Below are 16,522 nucleotides of genomic sequence, written 5' to 3'. Positions count from 1 at the left end.
ATGCAGCGCGGCGGCGTCGCCTCGTCGTCCCTCTCCCTTCCCCCATCCTGGCAGTGAAAGAACCGGCCTTCAGCGTTGCTTTTAAACTTAATCTAACACAGAAAGTGTCTAAGTCATTGAAACAAATGAAAATAAAAAATAAGAATGCTTGCCCTCACATTCATACAAAAAAAAAATGCTGCAAAAGAAATCAACTGCCGCTACAAATGCCACCTGGTGTCGTGCTAGACAAGCAAAGCCTGAAAAGGCTGCTACATTAGGCACGGAGCGGCGCTAGCTGCCGCCATCATCATCATCATCGCTAACTTTGCTCGGTCGCAGCGATCCCAGCCGTTCGCGTAGCTGCTGGCTCCTTACAGTATTAAAACTCACTAATCTAGTGCATTTCTTCGGCCGAATTTTTCTTAAAAGTGCAAAAAGTAATGACTGATCAGCTTTGCGAGTTCGTTACATCAAAGTTAACCGCCGCAACGCGTTCGTTACATCGAGGTCAAAAATACATGGGTTTCAATGGCGGCGGCGTTGCAGAATTCAAAAACTTCGTTAAATTCAGGAATTCGTTGCATAGAGGTTCGTTACATCCAGGTTTAACTGTAGTGAGCGGTGGTGCGCGGCCCGCATATCGCCAAAGTCGCGATCGGTAGTCGCGCTGTACGCACCGCGAGTAGTGAGCTGTGGCCGCTCGGCAGTGAATAAATCTCGCCAGCCGTAATCAGATCTGTGTGAATGCATTTTTCATGCTTCTGCATACGAATTTTGTTCGTTTGGATAATACAAAATTTCGGATGATAGAAATTTTTTTGCGACCGCGTGAGGTTCATATCACCGAGACTCTACTGTATCATAGTAGCTTGACGAGGCTCTTGCCCCTGTCTTGGCATGGCTGTGTTTTTTTCTGATTTTTGCTTTCCATCCAGCTCAGAGTGCCTCAGAGGTGCCTAGCAGGGTAGCCGTGTCTCTCTCCCTTGTCTCCCTCCTTCTGCAGCATAGTAACAACCAGCTCAGCAGGCACAACACGCTGCTGCCTGGTTCGCCGCAGGCAATGCGCCCGGCGCTGGTATCTGGCCATCTCTGTGGGGCGATAATGCATGTTTCGATGCTGCATCACTTGTATATGTGCAGCTTCAGAACTTTCAAGCCCCAAGTCAGCAAACACGTGGCATGTGACGTGCTGCGCACAGTACCAAGATCTCACCATGTCAGCTCTCTGGCATAGGCACAAAGGTGTCCTGCCCTTTCCACACCAGCAAGAAAGCTTTCCTACAAGATGGCTTCCCCACACTTTTGTTTGAAGATGCTCGGAATGGGTCCTGTGGGAGTGCACTTTCTTGCTTAGCGCAATATATATAGTTTTCTTTCCTCAACAGAGCTGCATAGGCGCCCTGCGAGTATGTTGCACGGGGTGGCTACAAAAGTTGGTCTTAACACATGTCGAACAGTTTGTCTTAAACAGATTTTTTTTTACAATCTTATGGAAACCACTAAAATAGTCTCTAATTTCTCACCTTATCCGAGAATTCTTATTAACAGAGTTCGCCTTAATGGGTGTCTACTGTGCAGTGGACTTCCTTTAAGATGAACTCAGTTGAGAACAACATGAGAGCATTTGGTTGGTTCCCCAATGACTGGGTGTAAAACAAAAGTTTGGTTAAGAAGAACAGCTTCACATGTTCATTTAAGGCAAACTTTCACAGTGACCTCAAACCATGGTGATAACAGTACACGCCGTGCATCTGTGCGGCACACTCGAGCCAAGCAAGAACAGGTGTGTGGAGGCATGTTTGCAGGGAAGTTGTTTTGCAGAAAGTGGTCTTATGGGAGGCAGTCTTACGTGAAGCAGTCTTACGGAGGGCATCTTGCATAAGCCTTGCAGAGGCCTTCTTGCGGAGGCTTCTTGCAGAGGCTCTCTTACGTGAGGCACTCTTACATGAGGCACTCTTACATGAGGCACTCTTTCGTGAGGCAGTCTTGCGGGAAGCAGCCTTGCAGGAAGTGGTCTGTAGACCTGTAGAACATGAAATGAATTTGAATGCCGCCATTTTAAAAGCGCTGTGGGTCCAACTATTGAACGCTGAGAGAAACGCCACTTTCGGGCTGCCACGCAAGGCGACATGGCAGAGGGTGCGTATCGGAGCAGCAGCCAGATGGCTCTTTGTTAACGTTGCACGACACCGTAATTAAAGACGTAATTTGCAGTGATCAAGTTTATTATCCTGCAACATTCAGCGAGGCTGTTGTGTACACAAGCGATAGCTTTTGCAGGCCTTGTCTGCTACAGGGGCAAGTACCTCCGGTGAGCGCAAGAACTTTGCACGCGATTTTCTCAAATCACTAAAGTTGTTAGAATTCTGCAAAACGAGGCAGGATTCAATAATGCAGCGAGCATTGGTATCAACTCTTTATCTGCATGCCTGGCCTTTGTGCGATTATTTGGGAATACCTGTACAGATAGCAGGTCTGATTTGGTTTTCTCAATCCACTGTCTCAAACCCTCGGAGGCTAGCATGTGTTACAAGCCGCAAATTATGAACGTGCTTAGCCATGATGTTAAGAAAATCCATGGTATACGATAATTCTGGGAAGCCTGGCGAAACGTTACCGACTTATATAGCACTTGAGCGCCCGAGCTACAAATGAAAGTGAGGTGGTTCCAACGACCAAATTGAGCTCATGGTGGATTGTCCCACTTGACCAATTCATTTGCTTTTATCGGTCATACGGCTAGTTCCTGTGCTATTTCAGTGCGACCACACAGATCAATGCCACTAATGTGCAAACACCACATGTACAGTGGGGCACCGCTGCGGTGCACTCAAGCGTCCGCAGGGAGAACGGCAGAGCAGCTCGCAGCAAGGAAACAAGCTTCCAAGTCCGCAAAGGAGACATTCAGTGACACACAGTCACAAAAACTGTCACCCCTTCCCGAATGCTCACTGAACGCTAAATGTATTGTGATGGCCACACGGTTAGGTTGATTGATTCAAACACAGTACAGTCGAGCCCACTTATAACGAACATGAGCGTCACGCGGCGTCCGTTCGTTATATCCCGAAGTTGTAGTATGTGGACCACAGCTTTAAAGACAGTTGCTTGTCAAAACACAAATTTTTTCTTTGTGAAAAAGCCCGTAATGGACGTCTGTTTATGCAGCACAGATCCGATGAGGGAGGTTTCCAGTTTATTTAAAGCAGAAGCGTGCTATCACTGAGGCCCTTGGCATAGACAAGTTGCCTTACGCTTTCTATGTAGCACATTGCTAGAGGCGTGCTTATGGGTACTGGCTCCGAAGTTTCATTCTCATCCGATTCCTCAGCGTCACTCTCGTCCTGCACTTCAGAAACGATGCCGTTGTCCGTGCATGGTTCCATGGTATCGGCGTCGTCATCGGCACAAATAAAATCATTACAACCATTGTTATGACCCCCCATTTCGGAGTCAACGACGCGCTGCCATAAATCGCCACCGGGCTGGCCATCTTCCGAAGCATCAGGCTTTGCATCAGACACCGTGTCGACGAAGCCAGTTTTGCGGAAGCAGTTTCGCACGCCAGTGGCCGTCACCTTTGCCCTGGCCACTTTCATCACCTCTACCGCTGATTACAATGTCAAATGGGCACGATGTTCCCGTCCACCATCTCGAATTACAACCAGGGCCCGAGATTTGAATGAGGCGAACGAAACGCCTGCACTGCAACATGATAAACAAGAAGATCGACAAAAGCGCGCGACGGGGTAGACATGCAACGTGCATAGGCGCGCAATCAAGCTAAAGATACAAACACAGACGCACAACGCCAGCAGAGAGATCAATGAGGGGCGTCCGTGAGCGTCAGTGCAGCCACCTCATGGCTCCCATGGAAAGCTTGCTTCACGGAGCATGGCCTCCGTGGATTGCCACCGGTGGCGGCGCGGTTGATTGCGGAGGCTACGCACGGATTTGCAAGAGTGAGAAGAGGGGAGCGGAGTTGCGAGGAGGGGCGGGAAAGGCGCGTCGGCGTGGAAAGGGGAGCTCGCTTCAGAGAGCGGTACAAAACTGGTCCGGCAGTTTGCTTGGGTTAAGGCTAAAGGAAACATCGCGCGCGCCGGGTGCACGAAGGGGTCGGAGTCAGGCTACCTCGCATCATGGCGCCGGGTTTATGCTGTCCGTTCGCTGTAACCGATCAGCAGGGCTTAATGACGTTCGTTATACGTGTGGTTTTGTGCCATTGGAACAATGTATATTTTGACGGTCGCGCAGGTCTCGTTCGGTATAAGCGAAAATTTGTCTTAAGTGGGATTGTTATATGTGGGCTCGACTATACTTACTCGTGTTTTCGTACTTGCTTCATAATTTGTTCTGTGCACCACAGAAATACGTATTTGATGCAGGCGTGCATTTTTAATGCCTGATGACAAACTATGCAGGCTGAATGCTCTGTAGCGGCAGAGCTCTCGACACACGTCGCGCACATCGCACACAGTGCTCCAGAACTTTGCTGCTTTTTTTTTCTCTGACTGCTACTGCATCCATAGACAACGCAATGGCACCCACATGATTTTTTGTACTTTCAGGAGGATGACACGGACATGTTTAAGCACTCGGAGAGGTTACAAAGCTAGCTTTTTGTGCATGGTGCAAAGGCACTTTGTAGTGCGAATTTGCTCTGTTCACCAGTCAGCCCTGTGCCTGTGAAGCGTTTGTGTTTTGTTTTGTCAGTGTGTTGCTGTCTTGGTGGCTTTTCTTGATTTTGGTGGATTGTGGCTGCTTTCAGTGTAGCTTTGGTAGTGTTTTAATACACCACATTTAACATTTGACCCTGAATCACCGTGTTTAGTTGGCGAAACTCACAGTTTCCTTTCTTGTGCTTCAGTCGATTGTTGTTGCTGACTTGCTGCAGGTGGCGCACTTCATGGGTACCCGATCCAAGAAGCAGGTGATGAACCGCTACTACCGTTCCATGGACCCACACATAGTGCGCGGCCGTTGGGCAGCTGAAGAAGACATGATGCTCCTTATTGCTGTCAAGCTCTATGGACCGGAGGGCTGGAGCAAGGCAGGCCTTGTTGTACATTTTTTACGACAGCTGTTCAGGCCACGTTGTCATTGCCATATGACGCATCATGTTGATTGGTCATTGACGACACACACGATGTTATGACAACTCACCATGCTGATTGGCTGGAATGCAGTGATGTCACGCATGATGTCATGAATAAGCGCTATGCTGATTGGCACAAATTTCGTTAACTGGATTAATGTGAACACAGTTGACATCACGAGGCATTCACTGGAGCTTACAAGCGGTGCTAGCGCAAGTGTAGCAGTATAAACACAACATTCCAGATCCCTACCCTGAGTTACTAAACTCTGTCCGGCATCGGCATTTCTCAGCACCTCAGCTCTCGCTGGTGTTCGCACTAGAGCAGCGGTAAATTTTCAGCGAGTTTGTTTTTCTGATGGTGGTTGCTTAATTAGACTGCAGGGAGAGGTTTTCTCTTATCAGCTTGGGCTTTAGTCGTGCCGGGTGGCAAATGGTTTAGGTTTAGTGCTGCAGTTCTCAAGTGGCAGAGCCTTGCCTTGAGTCATTGCAGATTGAAAGGAATTACAGTAGCCGACCGATTTTTCGGACTTCAATAATTTGAACTTAGCTGAGGAACTGTCGTGCACCTCCTAGAAACCTGTACCTTTCAACGACCGATATTTTGAACTTTGTGGGGTGTAAAATTTGATTTTTCGGGCTAAAACAGATGCCAACAATATTGTAGAGATCATTTTTCAACCGAAAGCTCGTTATTTGGACCTAGTATAGATGTGCGGGCATCGCTGTCACAACCAACTCGTTCTCCGCCGCCCTGAAAAGTGCCATCTTGGATTTAAATGGACTTGGCGGGTGGTGGGCGCTGACGGAGGGAATCGGATGGACTGGCTTTCATAGGTTTGGCTATTTCTTCTCCATTGTTCCTATTCGAGATAATGGGACATTTTCCGTTGCTATCGAGATAAAGCGCGGGGTCACATTGAATATGGCGCAACGGGACAGCTGCAGCGTCCGCCGTGGCTTGGATAACACCACTCGCGGTGTGGGGCAGCAAATGATCTAAAAGGGGTGTCGAGTGCATTCCGAGGCGCTGGGCTGGATTCAGCTCACGTGTTCCTGTCGGTTACCTCTCGGTCTTCGCGAACATCGTTGTCCCATGCAAAACTGACTGTTCTTGCTTCTCGCGGCAGGTGCATTTGTTCGGGGCATGACTTGCGGCTGCGTCGCACTGTCTGGTATCGCGACATGCGAGGGCACGGAGACGACGAGTACATGGCTATGGCTCACATGCCATCTATTATTATCGCTTGTAGGCAGGACATGGGGAGTGTCGATTTTCGCGATTTGAAATTTTGCGGACTCTGCACTCACTTTGGGCAGCAAAGGGCATACGGCGTAGTGTGCTGGCGTGGAATTGGTTCGTGGCACAGTTGGCGGCTTGACTCGCGACTGCATTGCCCAATTTAGCATTGCTGACTTAGTCTGGAATGCGGACTTTTGCAGTATGGATATGACCAGAATATAGCATCGATTCGGGTGCAAGTGAATATTGTCGCTTGCAGGTGTAACATGACGAAGTGACAAGAGTTGTGATTTTTCAAGCCATTTTTCAAATTGTTTGATTATCCAGGCCATTTTTTGGCTCCTTCTGAGATCGAATAATTGCTTTGCAACTGTACTACATATGGCACAGTGTCTGCACCAAAACCACGGGGCAGTTTTGGTTTTGATTTCTGTGAGTTGGTGTCCCGGTAAGACATCACAACTGCTGCTGTCTTCTTCCAGGTGGCCACCCTCCTGCCGGGCCGAACCAAACATCAGTGCCGGGAGCACTACATCAGCAGCTTTGCGTGTGACACCGTCTCAGGGCCCTACACCCCCTCAGAGGACAAGGCCCTGGTGGAGCTGGTGGACAAGCATGGCCTAGGATGCTGGGCTCAGGTAGGGGCAGCAACAGTGCATCTGGAGCAAGAGAGGCTTACTATAACCGTGTGGTGAATTCCTACTTGCGCTTGCCTTGCACACAGTTTTATGCACACAAAACGGCACATACAGCCTTTTTCAAAAGTTTAGAGCCCAATGACGCTTGCTTCTAAGCCGTGTAGTAGGGTCTTTGTAGCATTAGTGGAACTCATAACCTTTGGAGGGAAAGGACCAGGGGTCCTTTTACCGTCAAGTGGTTTGGGATGCTGAGGATGCTTAACAAGCCACACGGCACGGGTCCGAAGCAAATCTCCTTAGGCTCTAAGCTTTTGACAAAGGGTGTACCTCCATGTGAAGTGTGCAAAGACGGGATCACGGTAAACCACATTTTTTGTGGCTGTAAAAACTCCAGAATCTTCGAACAAAGCTTTTTTCTGTATTTTACTTCAGACATCTTCCTTGCCACCCTAGCTGGCTGTCAGGAGAAGATGCAGTTGTAGTTTTGACGCATACAGTAGTCGGCCAATTTTTTGGACTCCAATAATTCGGACTTGCACGATATTTTGGACTTCGCTGAGGAACCGTCACACGCTTTATAGGAAAGTGTAAATTCTCACGGCCAATATATGAAACTCTGTGGAGACTCTGTGGAGCCCAATAAGTTGATTTTTCAGACTATTATAAATGCCAGCAATGCTGTGGGGACCGTTTTTCAAATGAAAGCCTAAGCTCATTTTTCGGCCTAATATATACAGGAGTGGGTGTCACTGTCACAGCTAACTGGTTCTCCGCTGCTGTGAAATGCCCCAGCTTGGATTGGAACTGAGTCACTCGGACAGACTGGCTTGGATAGGCTTGGCGATTTGTACTTTATCGTTACCACTTGAGATAGTGGCATGCTCGTCGTTGCCATAATTATGGCTTACAAAGAGCGCGTAGCTTGGATGATGCCACTCCTGATGTGGACAGATAGGAGAGGGGTTGTCCCCTGGGTTACCCCTCTCGGTCATCGTGAGCGTCGTTGCCCATGGAATCTGACTTCTTGCTTCGCGTGGTGCGTGCTTTCATTTCCGGCATGACCTGGGGTCATGTTGCTTTGTCTGGTATCATGACACGAGGTGGTGTGGAAAGCATGACTGGTCCAGAGACAGTCTAATACAGTGCAGTCCACTTATAACGATACCACATATAACGATATATCGGTTATAACGATGGGTCGACATGAGAGTGTCATTTTATGCATTAGGTCTATGGGGAAAAAAACCATTTATAACGATAGGTTATTCACCGCATATCAGATATAACGATCAAAATATTGCCGTCCAGATGGCTTTTTCCGTGCAAAATAATCGTAACATTTGCGTTGCTTAGTTCCCTGAAATGAACGATGTCGAGACGAGGCGATGTTTACCTCCGTAAGTTCGTATCTTCTGCCATTACGACGCTGCGCGTCCCGCGCCGCCTGCGCACCGGAGAGTACTTGGGTAGGCGCAGCGCGCCACAAAATGGCGCTAGCTGCTTCATGCGCGTCGGTCACAGTCGCTCCGAAAGAGAGAGAAAGAAAAAAAAGCGACAAGCAAAGCGGCGCGGTGGCGCCCGTGCCACACCCTGTCTCTCTCTCTCGCGATAGTAGGCTGACGCCTCCGAAGCAGCGTGCAACCAACGGTACAACCCAGTTCAAAGATGGCGCTGACAAAGCGTAAAGCTGTGTCGCTTGACACGAAGATGGATATTTTGCAGGACTCTCGACGCGGCTTCAAGGTGAGCGCTCTCGTGAAGAAGTATGAGCTCGCCCAGTCGACGATATTGTGACGAAGACGAAGTTGGCAGTGGCACGAGACGGAGTGCTCGCGCTAGGCCAGCGGCCATTAAACCATCTCATTTCCATCAGTCATCTCGTCTCATTCTTCGGCTGGCAGTCACGTAACATTTGGTGGAGGTGCGGGGTACATCCCCATCCTGGTCCGGGAGCTTCGGCGCATGCGTCAGCCGTCGTCGTCGGCCGTGAGTCCTTGGTCTGCGTCGCCCGGCCGTGCCCCAGCCTTTCTGACCCGAACCAATCTCTCCGTTGTTCCCCCACCCCGTCCACCGCCCAGACCACTCGACACGATGAACTGAAGCTGCTGCAAGGACCCGACCCCACCGACCCGAGACGCTGCCCACACGTGACGACACCGTTCCGCTGCCCATGCCGTTCGGCGCGTCCTGGAGCCCCGGCCGCCGGCTCCTGGTGACCTACGGCAGGAAGCTTCGCGGGCCAAGAATCATTCAGCCATGTCCTTCATCGTGGCATCCAGCACCTTACCACTTTCTGCTTCCTGTCCCGCCATTCTCTCAAGCTCATCACCACTTCGCGCGTCTCTTTGTCACCGATCTGGACGATCGCTCGGTGGCCCCGGGTAGTGTGACGAAGAAGACGAAGTTGGCAGTGGCCCGAGACGGAGCGCTCGCGCTAGGCCAGCGGCCATTAAACCATCTCATTTCCATCAGTCATCTCGTATCATTCTTCGGCTGGCAGCCATGTAACGATATCAACCATCTTGAAAACCAAAAGCACCGCGATTGTGAAGGCAGGAGCTGTCAGCGGCCATGCCGATCAGCGGAAAAGGGTTAGAGACCCTTTGTACGCCGATGTTTAAGAGGCGCTTTACCGGTGGTTCATCACAACCCGCGCGCATAATGTGCCTATTAGTGGGCCAGTACTTGCCACCAAAGCGAAAAACTTCTCTTTTCTTCTGGGACGGTCAAATTTTGAGCCTGGGGGAGGCTGGATTCAGCGCTTTAAAGAGCGGCACGAAATCGTTTACAAAAACGTGGTGGGGGAAGCGGCGTCTTTGGACACAGAGGCAAAGCAGCAGTGGCTGCAGACAAAGCTGCCCGGCGTGCTGGAGCGCTATGCGGAGACGGGCATATATAATTGCGACGAAACTGCTCTGTTTTTTCAAATGTTGCCGTCGAAGACTCACGCTCTTAAAGGAGATCGATGCCCCGGCGGGAAGCACTCGAAACTTAGGGTGACCGTGTTGCTGTGCGTTAGCATGGACGGGAGCCATCGTCTCAAGCCTTTCATGATCGGGCGATCAAAGAAGCCAACGTGCTTTTAGAATTAGTACATCCCGGTCCGCTATCGCAGTAACAAGAAGGCGTGGATGACCCGCGACCTGTTCGAATAATGGCTGCTCGAGTTCGACAGTTTAATTGAAGGCCAAGGAAGAAAAGTAGTGTTGCTACTTGACAACTGTAGTGCACACAGCGTTAACCCGAAGCTAACATCTGTCGAATTGATGTTTCTGCCTTCAAATACTACGGCAGGCCTTCAGCCGTTGGACTCCGGCGTGATCGCCAACTTTAAAATCCTGTATCGGCGGCGCATGCTGGAGTGGCTAATTTTAGCCATTGACCGCGCAGCTCCTGGCACGTCGGGTCATGCAGACGGGCCCCCTGACCTGAAGATCAGCCTTTTGAAAGCCGTGCACTTCGTTTACGGTGCATGGTATGAAGTAAAGCAGTCAACCATATACAACTGCTTCAAAAAGGCGGGCTTTGTGCGTCAGGACGAACTTCCCCAACCCACTGAGACCAACATGGTGGAAGCCCCTGACATAACCGAGCTCTGGGAGCTCGTTCCTACTGGTGACACAGGTGGTGCGTCGATGGAGGAGTTTTTGACTGCAGACAGTGCTGCCTCGTTCTGCGATGAGGTCACCGACGAGGCAATCGCCGAAGATGTGCTATCTCGACAAACGGCAAAGTTGTGCGACGGTGGCGACGGCAGCAGCAACAGTGACAACGAGATTGACAGTGGCACCTTGACCCCGACCACGATGTCCACGCAAAGTGCACTGTCGTCGATCAACTCCTTAATTGATTTTATGCATGCGAAAGGATTGCCGCCAGTGTTCGCGCAGCAGCTGGAATCCATGCACACCGCGGTTGTGAATCTGAAGCTGCCGCAAAAGCAAGTGCAGATTTCGGACTATTTCGGCGCGCCTAACCCTTGACACGGTTACTGGCGCTAGAAATAAAGTTTGTTTTTCACAGCCTACTTTCTACATCATCTATTCTTTAGAGCAAGTAGCGAATTCAAGTTCGGAGCTGCAAAGGTATGTTCCGCGTTTTTTATTTTTTTATTTTTATAACCAGTCCAGATATAGCGATCATCGGTTATAACGATCATATTTTTCGTCTTTCTCGATATCGTTATAAGTGGACTGCACTGTATTGTCGCTCGCAAGCAGAACGTGAGGAGTGGTGAACGTTGCGATTTTTAAAGCTGGTTCTTCAGACAAAGATTAGGTTATTTGAAGTTCACGGATTTTTTGGACTGTTAGATCATTTGGACCATTTTCAAGGTCCTGTCGAGTCCGAAAATTCAGTCAGCGATTGTATCTTTATGCTCCGTGTCGCCGTACATAGTACGTCATGTTACTGTGCCGTCATATCATTACTATTCACTGATATAGTTCCACAGTTCTACGTCACCAACTATAGCGCTAGCAGTGGGTCTCGATTATGAGAAAGAGCATTTTGGGGCTTTTTGCAGCTGAATTAAAATATTTTTTAATCGTTTGTTGAATCCAATACTTTGCCATCGGTGACCTTACATACAGAGGAAGCCTATAACAAGCTTATAGCCTCAACATTTCATGTCTCAGCTCCTTTAAGGGAAAAATAAATAAAATGAAATGTCTGCTTGCTGTAACGACAGAAAGCACTCATGCTGACATATGCTTGTTTGGAGACTTGGTGCCGTAGCCCTAATCTGGATTCTGTAGGTCTCATTGGCTTGGATTGTTCTTAGTCTGTGTACACAAAGATTCAGTTCGGTTGTTAAATGTAGGCTTGATTCTACACCTTGTTCATAAGCTACAGTTCATAAGCTTGCATAGCTAAACTTTATCACCGTGTGAATAACTTACTACCAAGGTGGGATCTTGTGGTGTTGTATGCTGTTGCTTTTCCAACCTTTTGTCATTAAACGTGACAAAGCTTTTTTTGCTAATTATCTGCAAAATGCAACCAGATCTGGTAGCAATCTATAATTTGTTAGGCTCATCTCGGAAGGGAAATCAGATGTAAGTTACCTCTTATTGTTCTAATGACAGCATCATCAAGTCATTCTCAGATTTTTAATTTCTATCCTTCCATGTGCAGGTGGCCAAGGGCATGCCCTGGCGGACGTCGCACTCTGTGCTGACACGCTACAGACGGTTGTCACAAATGGTGGGCAAGGACAAAGTGACAGCCGCTGACTTGGAAAAGCTCTATACAACACCTGATTCTGTGGTGGCCGAGGTTCCCCGTATGCTAACGACGGCAATGGACCGGCGGATAAACGTGTACCGGCGCATTTGTCGCATGATCAACACATCAACACAGAGAGAGGTTGCCTTGAAGCTGGTCAAGGTTTGTTTGCGTTTTTGCGCAGCTTTTTCTCTTGTACAGGTTGCTGATTCAGGGAGTGGGAGATGGCTCTTTGCTGGTAAAGGGGAAGTGATGAAAAGTGAGTAGACAAGAGTGGTGATGAACTTATGCGATAGCCGTAATATCAGGACACTCCCTACATTCAGGTCTTGTAGTCTGACAATCTGTGGTGAGGGTGGGATAGTTTGGGAAGTGTTGGTGTATTCATATCTCTTAAGTGGCTAGGTGGTTGGTCTTTCCCAAAGTCTTGTGCGTCATGCTAGGTGAGGGTGCAAGATGGAGGGACGCACTTTGTTTGTCTGGAGAACAGTGAGGCATAAAATCGCTTGGTGTGCATTTCTTGGGGAGGAATATGTAATGGATGTTGTTCGTTGCAGAAGGGGAGTCGGACGTTAAGATTTGGTCAAGAGTGGTTCTTCTAGCCCCTCTCTTCCGATTAGTCGAAGTGAACTCACAGCTTCCCTGAATTATGTGTTTGTGCTTTGTGTGGTTTCATTTTTCACACCTAATTATGTCGCTGAGGCAGGCCTGAGCTTGTAACACCCCTATGGTTCTGCAGTGATTGCTGTGTAGAGGACTGTCTGTGGGCCGCCTGCGCCGTTCCTTTGAGTAGTGTGCCATGGTTAGAGGGTAAGGTTGACCTTCCTAACCTGAAATTCGCAGTCGACCTATATGTGGAGCCAACCTATTTGCAGTGTCTAAGGTACCGTAAAAACCGGAATATAGGTCATACTTTTTTTCAAAAAACCATGCGAAAAGTCGACCCCTGTCTTATATACCAGTCATTGGCGGAAAAACTGGAAATCTTGCAGCAATGGGCAGCTGAAGTCAGTAGCCTCCATCACCATTGCCATCAGCAACAGCACGGCATGGCTGGCGTAGCGAAGCACCGCTATTTTGCGTTTTCGTTGTTGCAAAGCTATTTTGGTTAAAGGCTGCTTTTTCGCATTTTGTTTCAAAACGAGCGGAAGCCGACGGCAATTTACCGTCACCTTCAAGAAAAACGCGATTGAGTACTCGGAAGCTCACGGAACCTGGTGGCACAGCGCGAATTTGGAGTAACCGAAAAGAGCATTCAGTACTGGCGGAGGCAGAAGCTGCGTATTACAACTTGCAGCAACCAGAAGAAAACATTATTTCATGGGTGGACCACAGCATATCCAGAATTGGAAGGAAAGGTTGTGCTGCGTGCAAGATCGCTGCCTGTGACTGCTGAATGCATCCGCGTGAAAGCGGTAGAGATCGCGCGTGCCTCTAGACTCACGAGGGCGCAATTCAAGGGCTCGCCATCCTGGGTGCGGCGATTCATGAAGAGGAAGGGCTTTGCTCTATAGTGCCATACTTCTGTGTGTCAGAAACAAACACGCGGGTCGATGGGCGGCAATACTGTTAAAAAATTGGCCGGGTGTGCCTACAAGCAGCATTTAAATGAAAATAAAAATTGTCACCATTGTGCCATCTGTCGAGTCACATTTATTTCAAGTTAAGGGTGTCTTGGTACTTTTTCCATTGAAAAAGATTCATTTTTAGAATTGGTTAGTTTGGGGGTCGACCTATATTCCGGTCTGACCAATCCGGTTTTTACGGTAGTTTTGGATGTGCGCCAGGTAGTACATGCGCCCCGTGCCGGTGGCATTTTCCTGGAGGATGCATGGGGCTCCATGCATCAAAAAGAAGTTAATTCATATGTAAGTCAAGTCTGCCAAAGAAAATTCGAATTACACACCATTTACACTGCTCATTTGCACTGGCAGTCGCTTCCTCGGACGAGCGGTAGGTAGCGCATGGCAAACTTCCAATTTCCAATTCCAATAATTGCCAGGACGTGCGTCATGCCGGAATCGGAAACTACGGGACCGTTTGCAGTTCGTTTTGTCACTGGTCATTCAGGCTGCGTGCGAGTGTGGAGGGAGGTTGGAACACCACTTTTTTGCTTTTGATCTCCACTGGCTTCAGGCTACTTTCTTTGTGATTGTGATTGCATCATTGGGAGTTTGATGCTTTGAGTTGATGCGTGCCGCGATGCCATCCCGCAGGGAAGCACAAAAAAAAATTGGAGTGGACATTTAAGCTCCGTCTTATGTGTATGACAAGATACCGTGAAACCTGGTTATAATGAAATTTTTGAAATCCGAGATTTTTCGTTACATCCAGGTTCACGATCGTGCTGACAGTGCCACTGCAGCAGCAGCCGCCACCACCTCCGCCACGGCTCGCCCAACGCCACTACGAGTGAGGTGGGGAGGGTGGTGGAGGTGCAGGCATCGCAGACTAGCTTGAGGAGAACGCACGCGGCCACGCCGCCTTTGTAGACCAACCACGGAGGCTACCCACATGTTCCCTCTCCGTCTTCCCCTCGCTGTTGCCCCAGGAAATGGACTCTTCACCTTGCGTTTCCAGCCCTCTTCACTGTTCCTGCTCCCAATGCGCGAGAGCTACCGGCGCCAGAATCACGCATGCAACTGCGCGGCGGCGATGGCCGCGCACTGTTCATTTCGTTTTTCTTTTTGCTATGCCCTAATATTTTTCGCTGCTTCTGAGCATGAACTGTTGTAACGCTACGTGGTATGTCGTTCCAAAAGAGCGTTGGAAATACGCCGATGGCGCTGGAGCACTGCGTTGCTCATTGTGATCGGCGTACCTCTCATGTCATTTTATGCTTTATCGTCACAAGACTTTCACGTGGTTCTGCCAAATGTGGGTAACTCAGCACTAGCTAACAGATAGACGCGTAGCCAGTTCGTTATATCAAGGTCGACTGCCGCAACACCTTTGTTACATGGAGCCCTTAAATACATGCGTTTCAATGGGGACTGCGTTCGAGAATTGAGAAACTTCGTAATATCGAGAGATTCGCTATATGGATGCTCGTTACATCCAGGTTTAACTGTAGCTGATGGGTTAATGCCAATATATGCGGAATTTGGCATTTTCTACTTAACGTTCATAGATCCCTGGGAGTCCTCACACCACTCGTGGTGCAGTGGTTAAGAGGGGACACGCCTCTTAGAACTATTTTTCTTATTTTTTGATAGATACTCATGAAACTTACCCTGTTTACATATTTCAATATGCTGATTTCAAATATGTGTTTTGTTTTTCTGTGAAACAAGTTGTTCTCAAGATATTGTGCAGTTTTTGTTTGGAACATGCAGGTAATTTTGTAACAGTAAATGCCATGGTGAAGTTCACTTATAGGCACCCTGCATCCGCCAGGCGCCACCACCTTCGGTTGTCGTGAAGCGCCACCGCGTAGCCGCTTTTGCGTTCGCCGGGGGATAGCTGCAGCAGACGACGCGCCTCACGCGGTGCAGCGGTATGGCGGTAAACGGCGTGCCCCTTGTTTTATCGACGGGTTTCCTTGAACTTCAAGACGTTGACGCTTTTTTTCGTGGTGCAAACCTAAAAAAGGGTCAACTACTACTGCAAGCGGGCCACGTCTATGACGTCAGTGAAGCTGTGCTTGCTGCTGGCTCCGAAATCGTGGGAAAATGCATACCGCAGACAAGAATAAACGCAGCGACAAAACGCGTGACGCTTGAGGTAAGTTTAGTTTCTTCGAAAGCACTGTACAAGTGCTCTAAACAAATGTGAGATTCCAGATGCCGACTTACAATTTTTTATCGCTGTACTGGTGCTTTAGATCGACGGAAGCCGAAGAATCCGCAGAGCTAGCTGTGACTGCCGCGCTGGCGTGGCGGGAAAATGTAAGCACACGGCGGCTGTTGCTCTCTACATTCAACAGTACAAATGTAGCTCCTGCACGAGCCAACCGCGAGCCTGGGGCCTTCCGTCATCGCGCAAAACTTACCCGAAACTGTCCAAAGTTCATGGGCCGAGAAAGGAAAACGGTAACTTGTTTTGGTCACGCTCTCAAATGCAATCACCCCACTCGTTCCGAAAGCAAGATCCCTTGATGATATTTGCGAATGTACATTAATGTAATCTTATTTTACTTTTCAGTGCGTGCGAAAATCATTGATGTCGGCCATGTGATAAGGTTTTTCGCGGACATCAAATGTCCGTTGACTGACATGCTTCGCGCAGAGGCACTACCCAACGACGAAGTCGCCCCAGCGGCTTCCGAATGCTCTGAAAAGGAACTAGAACTTTTTGGATGGCCCAGAAAAGGAGAAAGCTTTCACTGTTATCAATTAC

At 48.9% G+C, this 16,522-nt stretch overlaps 1 protein-coding gene across 1 annotated transcript in view; it reads left to right on the top strand.

The window, feature by feature from the left end:
- The window catches only part of LOC144111033 (uncharacterized), an 82,469-nt gene that overhangs the window by 44,325 nt on the left and 21,622 nt on the right, over positions 1 to 16,522 (top strand). Inside the window, exons 7-9 of the mRNA XM_077644127.1 lie at positions 4,877 to 5,032; positions 6,803 to 6,958; positions 12,095 to 12,346. Of these exons, the coding sequence (XP_077500253.1) occupies positions 4,877 to 5,032; positions 6,803 to 6,958; positions 12,095 to 12,346 (564 nt within the window). The remainder of the gene's footprint in view (positions 1 to 4,876; positions 5,033 to 6,802; positions 6,959 to 12,094; positions 12,347 to 16,522) is intronic.

The sequence above is a fragment of the Amblyomma americanum genome, chromosome 11 (assembly GCF_052857255.1).
Source record: "Amblyomma americanum isolate KBUSLIRL-KWMA chromosome 11, ASM5285725v1, whole genome shotgun sequence".
Lineage (NCBI taxonomy): Eukaryota > Metazoa > Arthropoda > Arachnida > Ixodida > Ixodidae > Amblyomma > Amblyomma americanum.
This window is presented reverse-complemented; position numbering and strand designations above follow the sequence as displayed.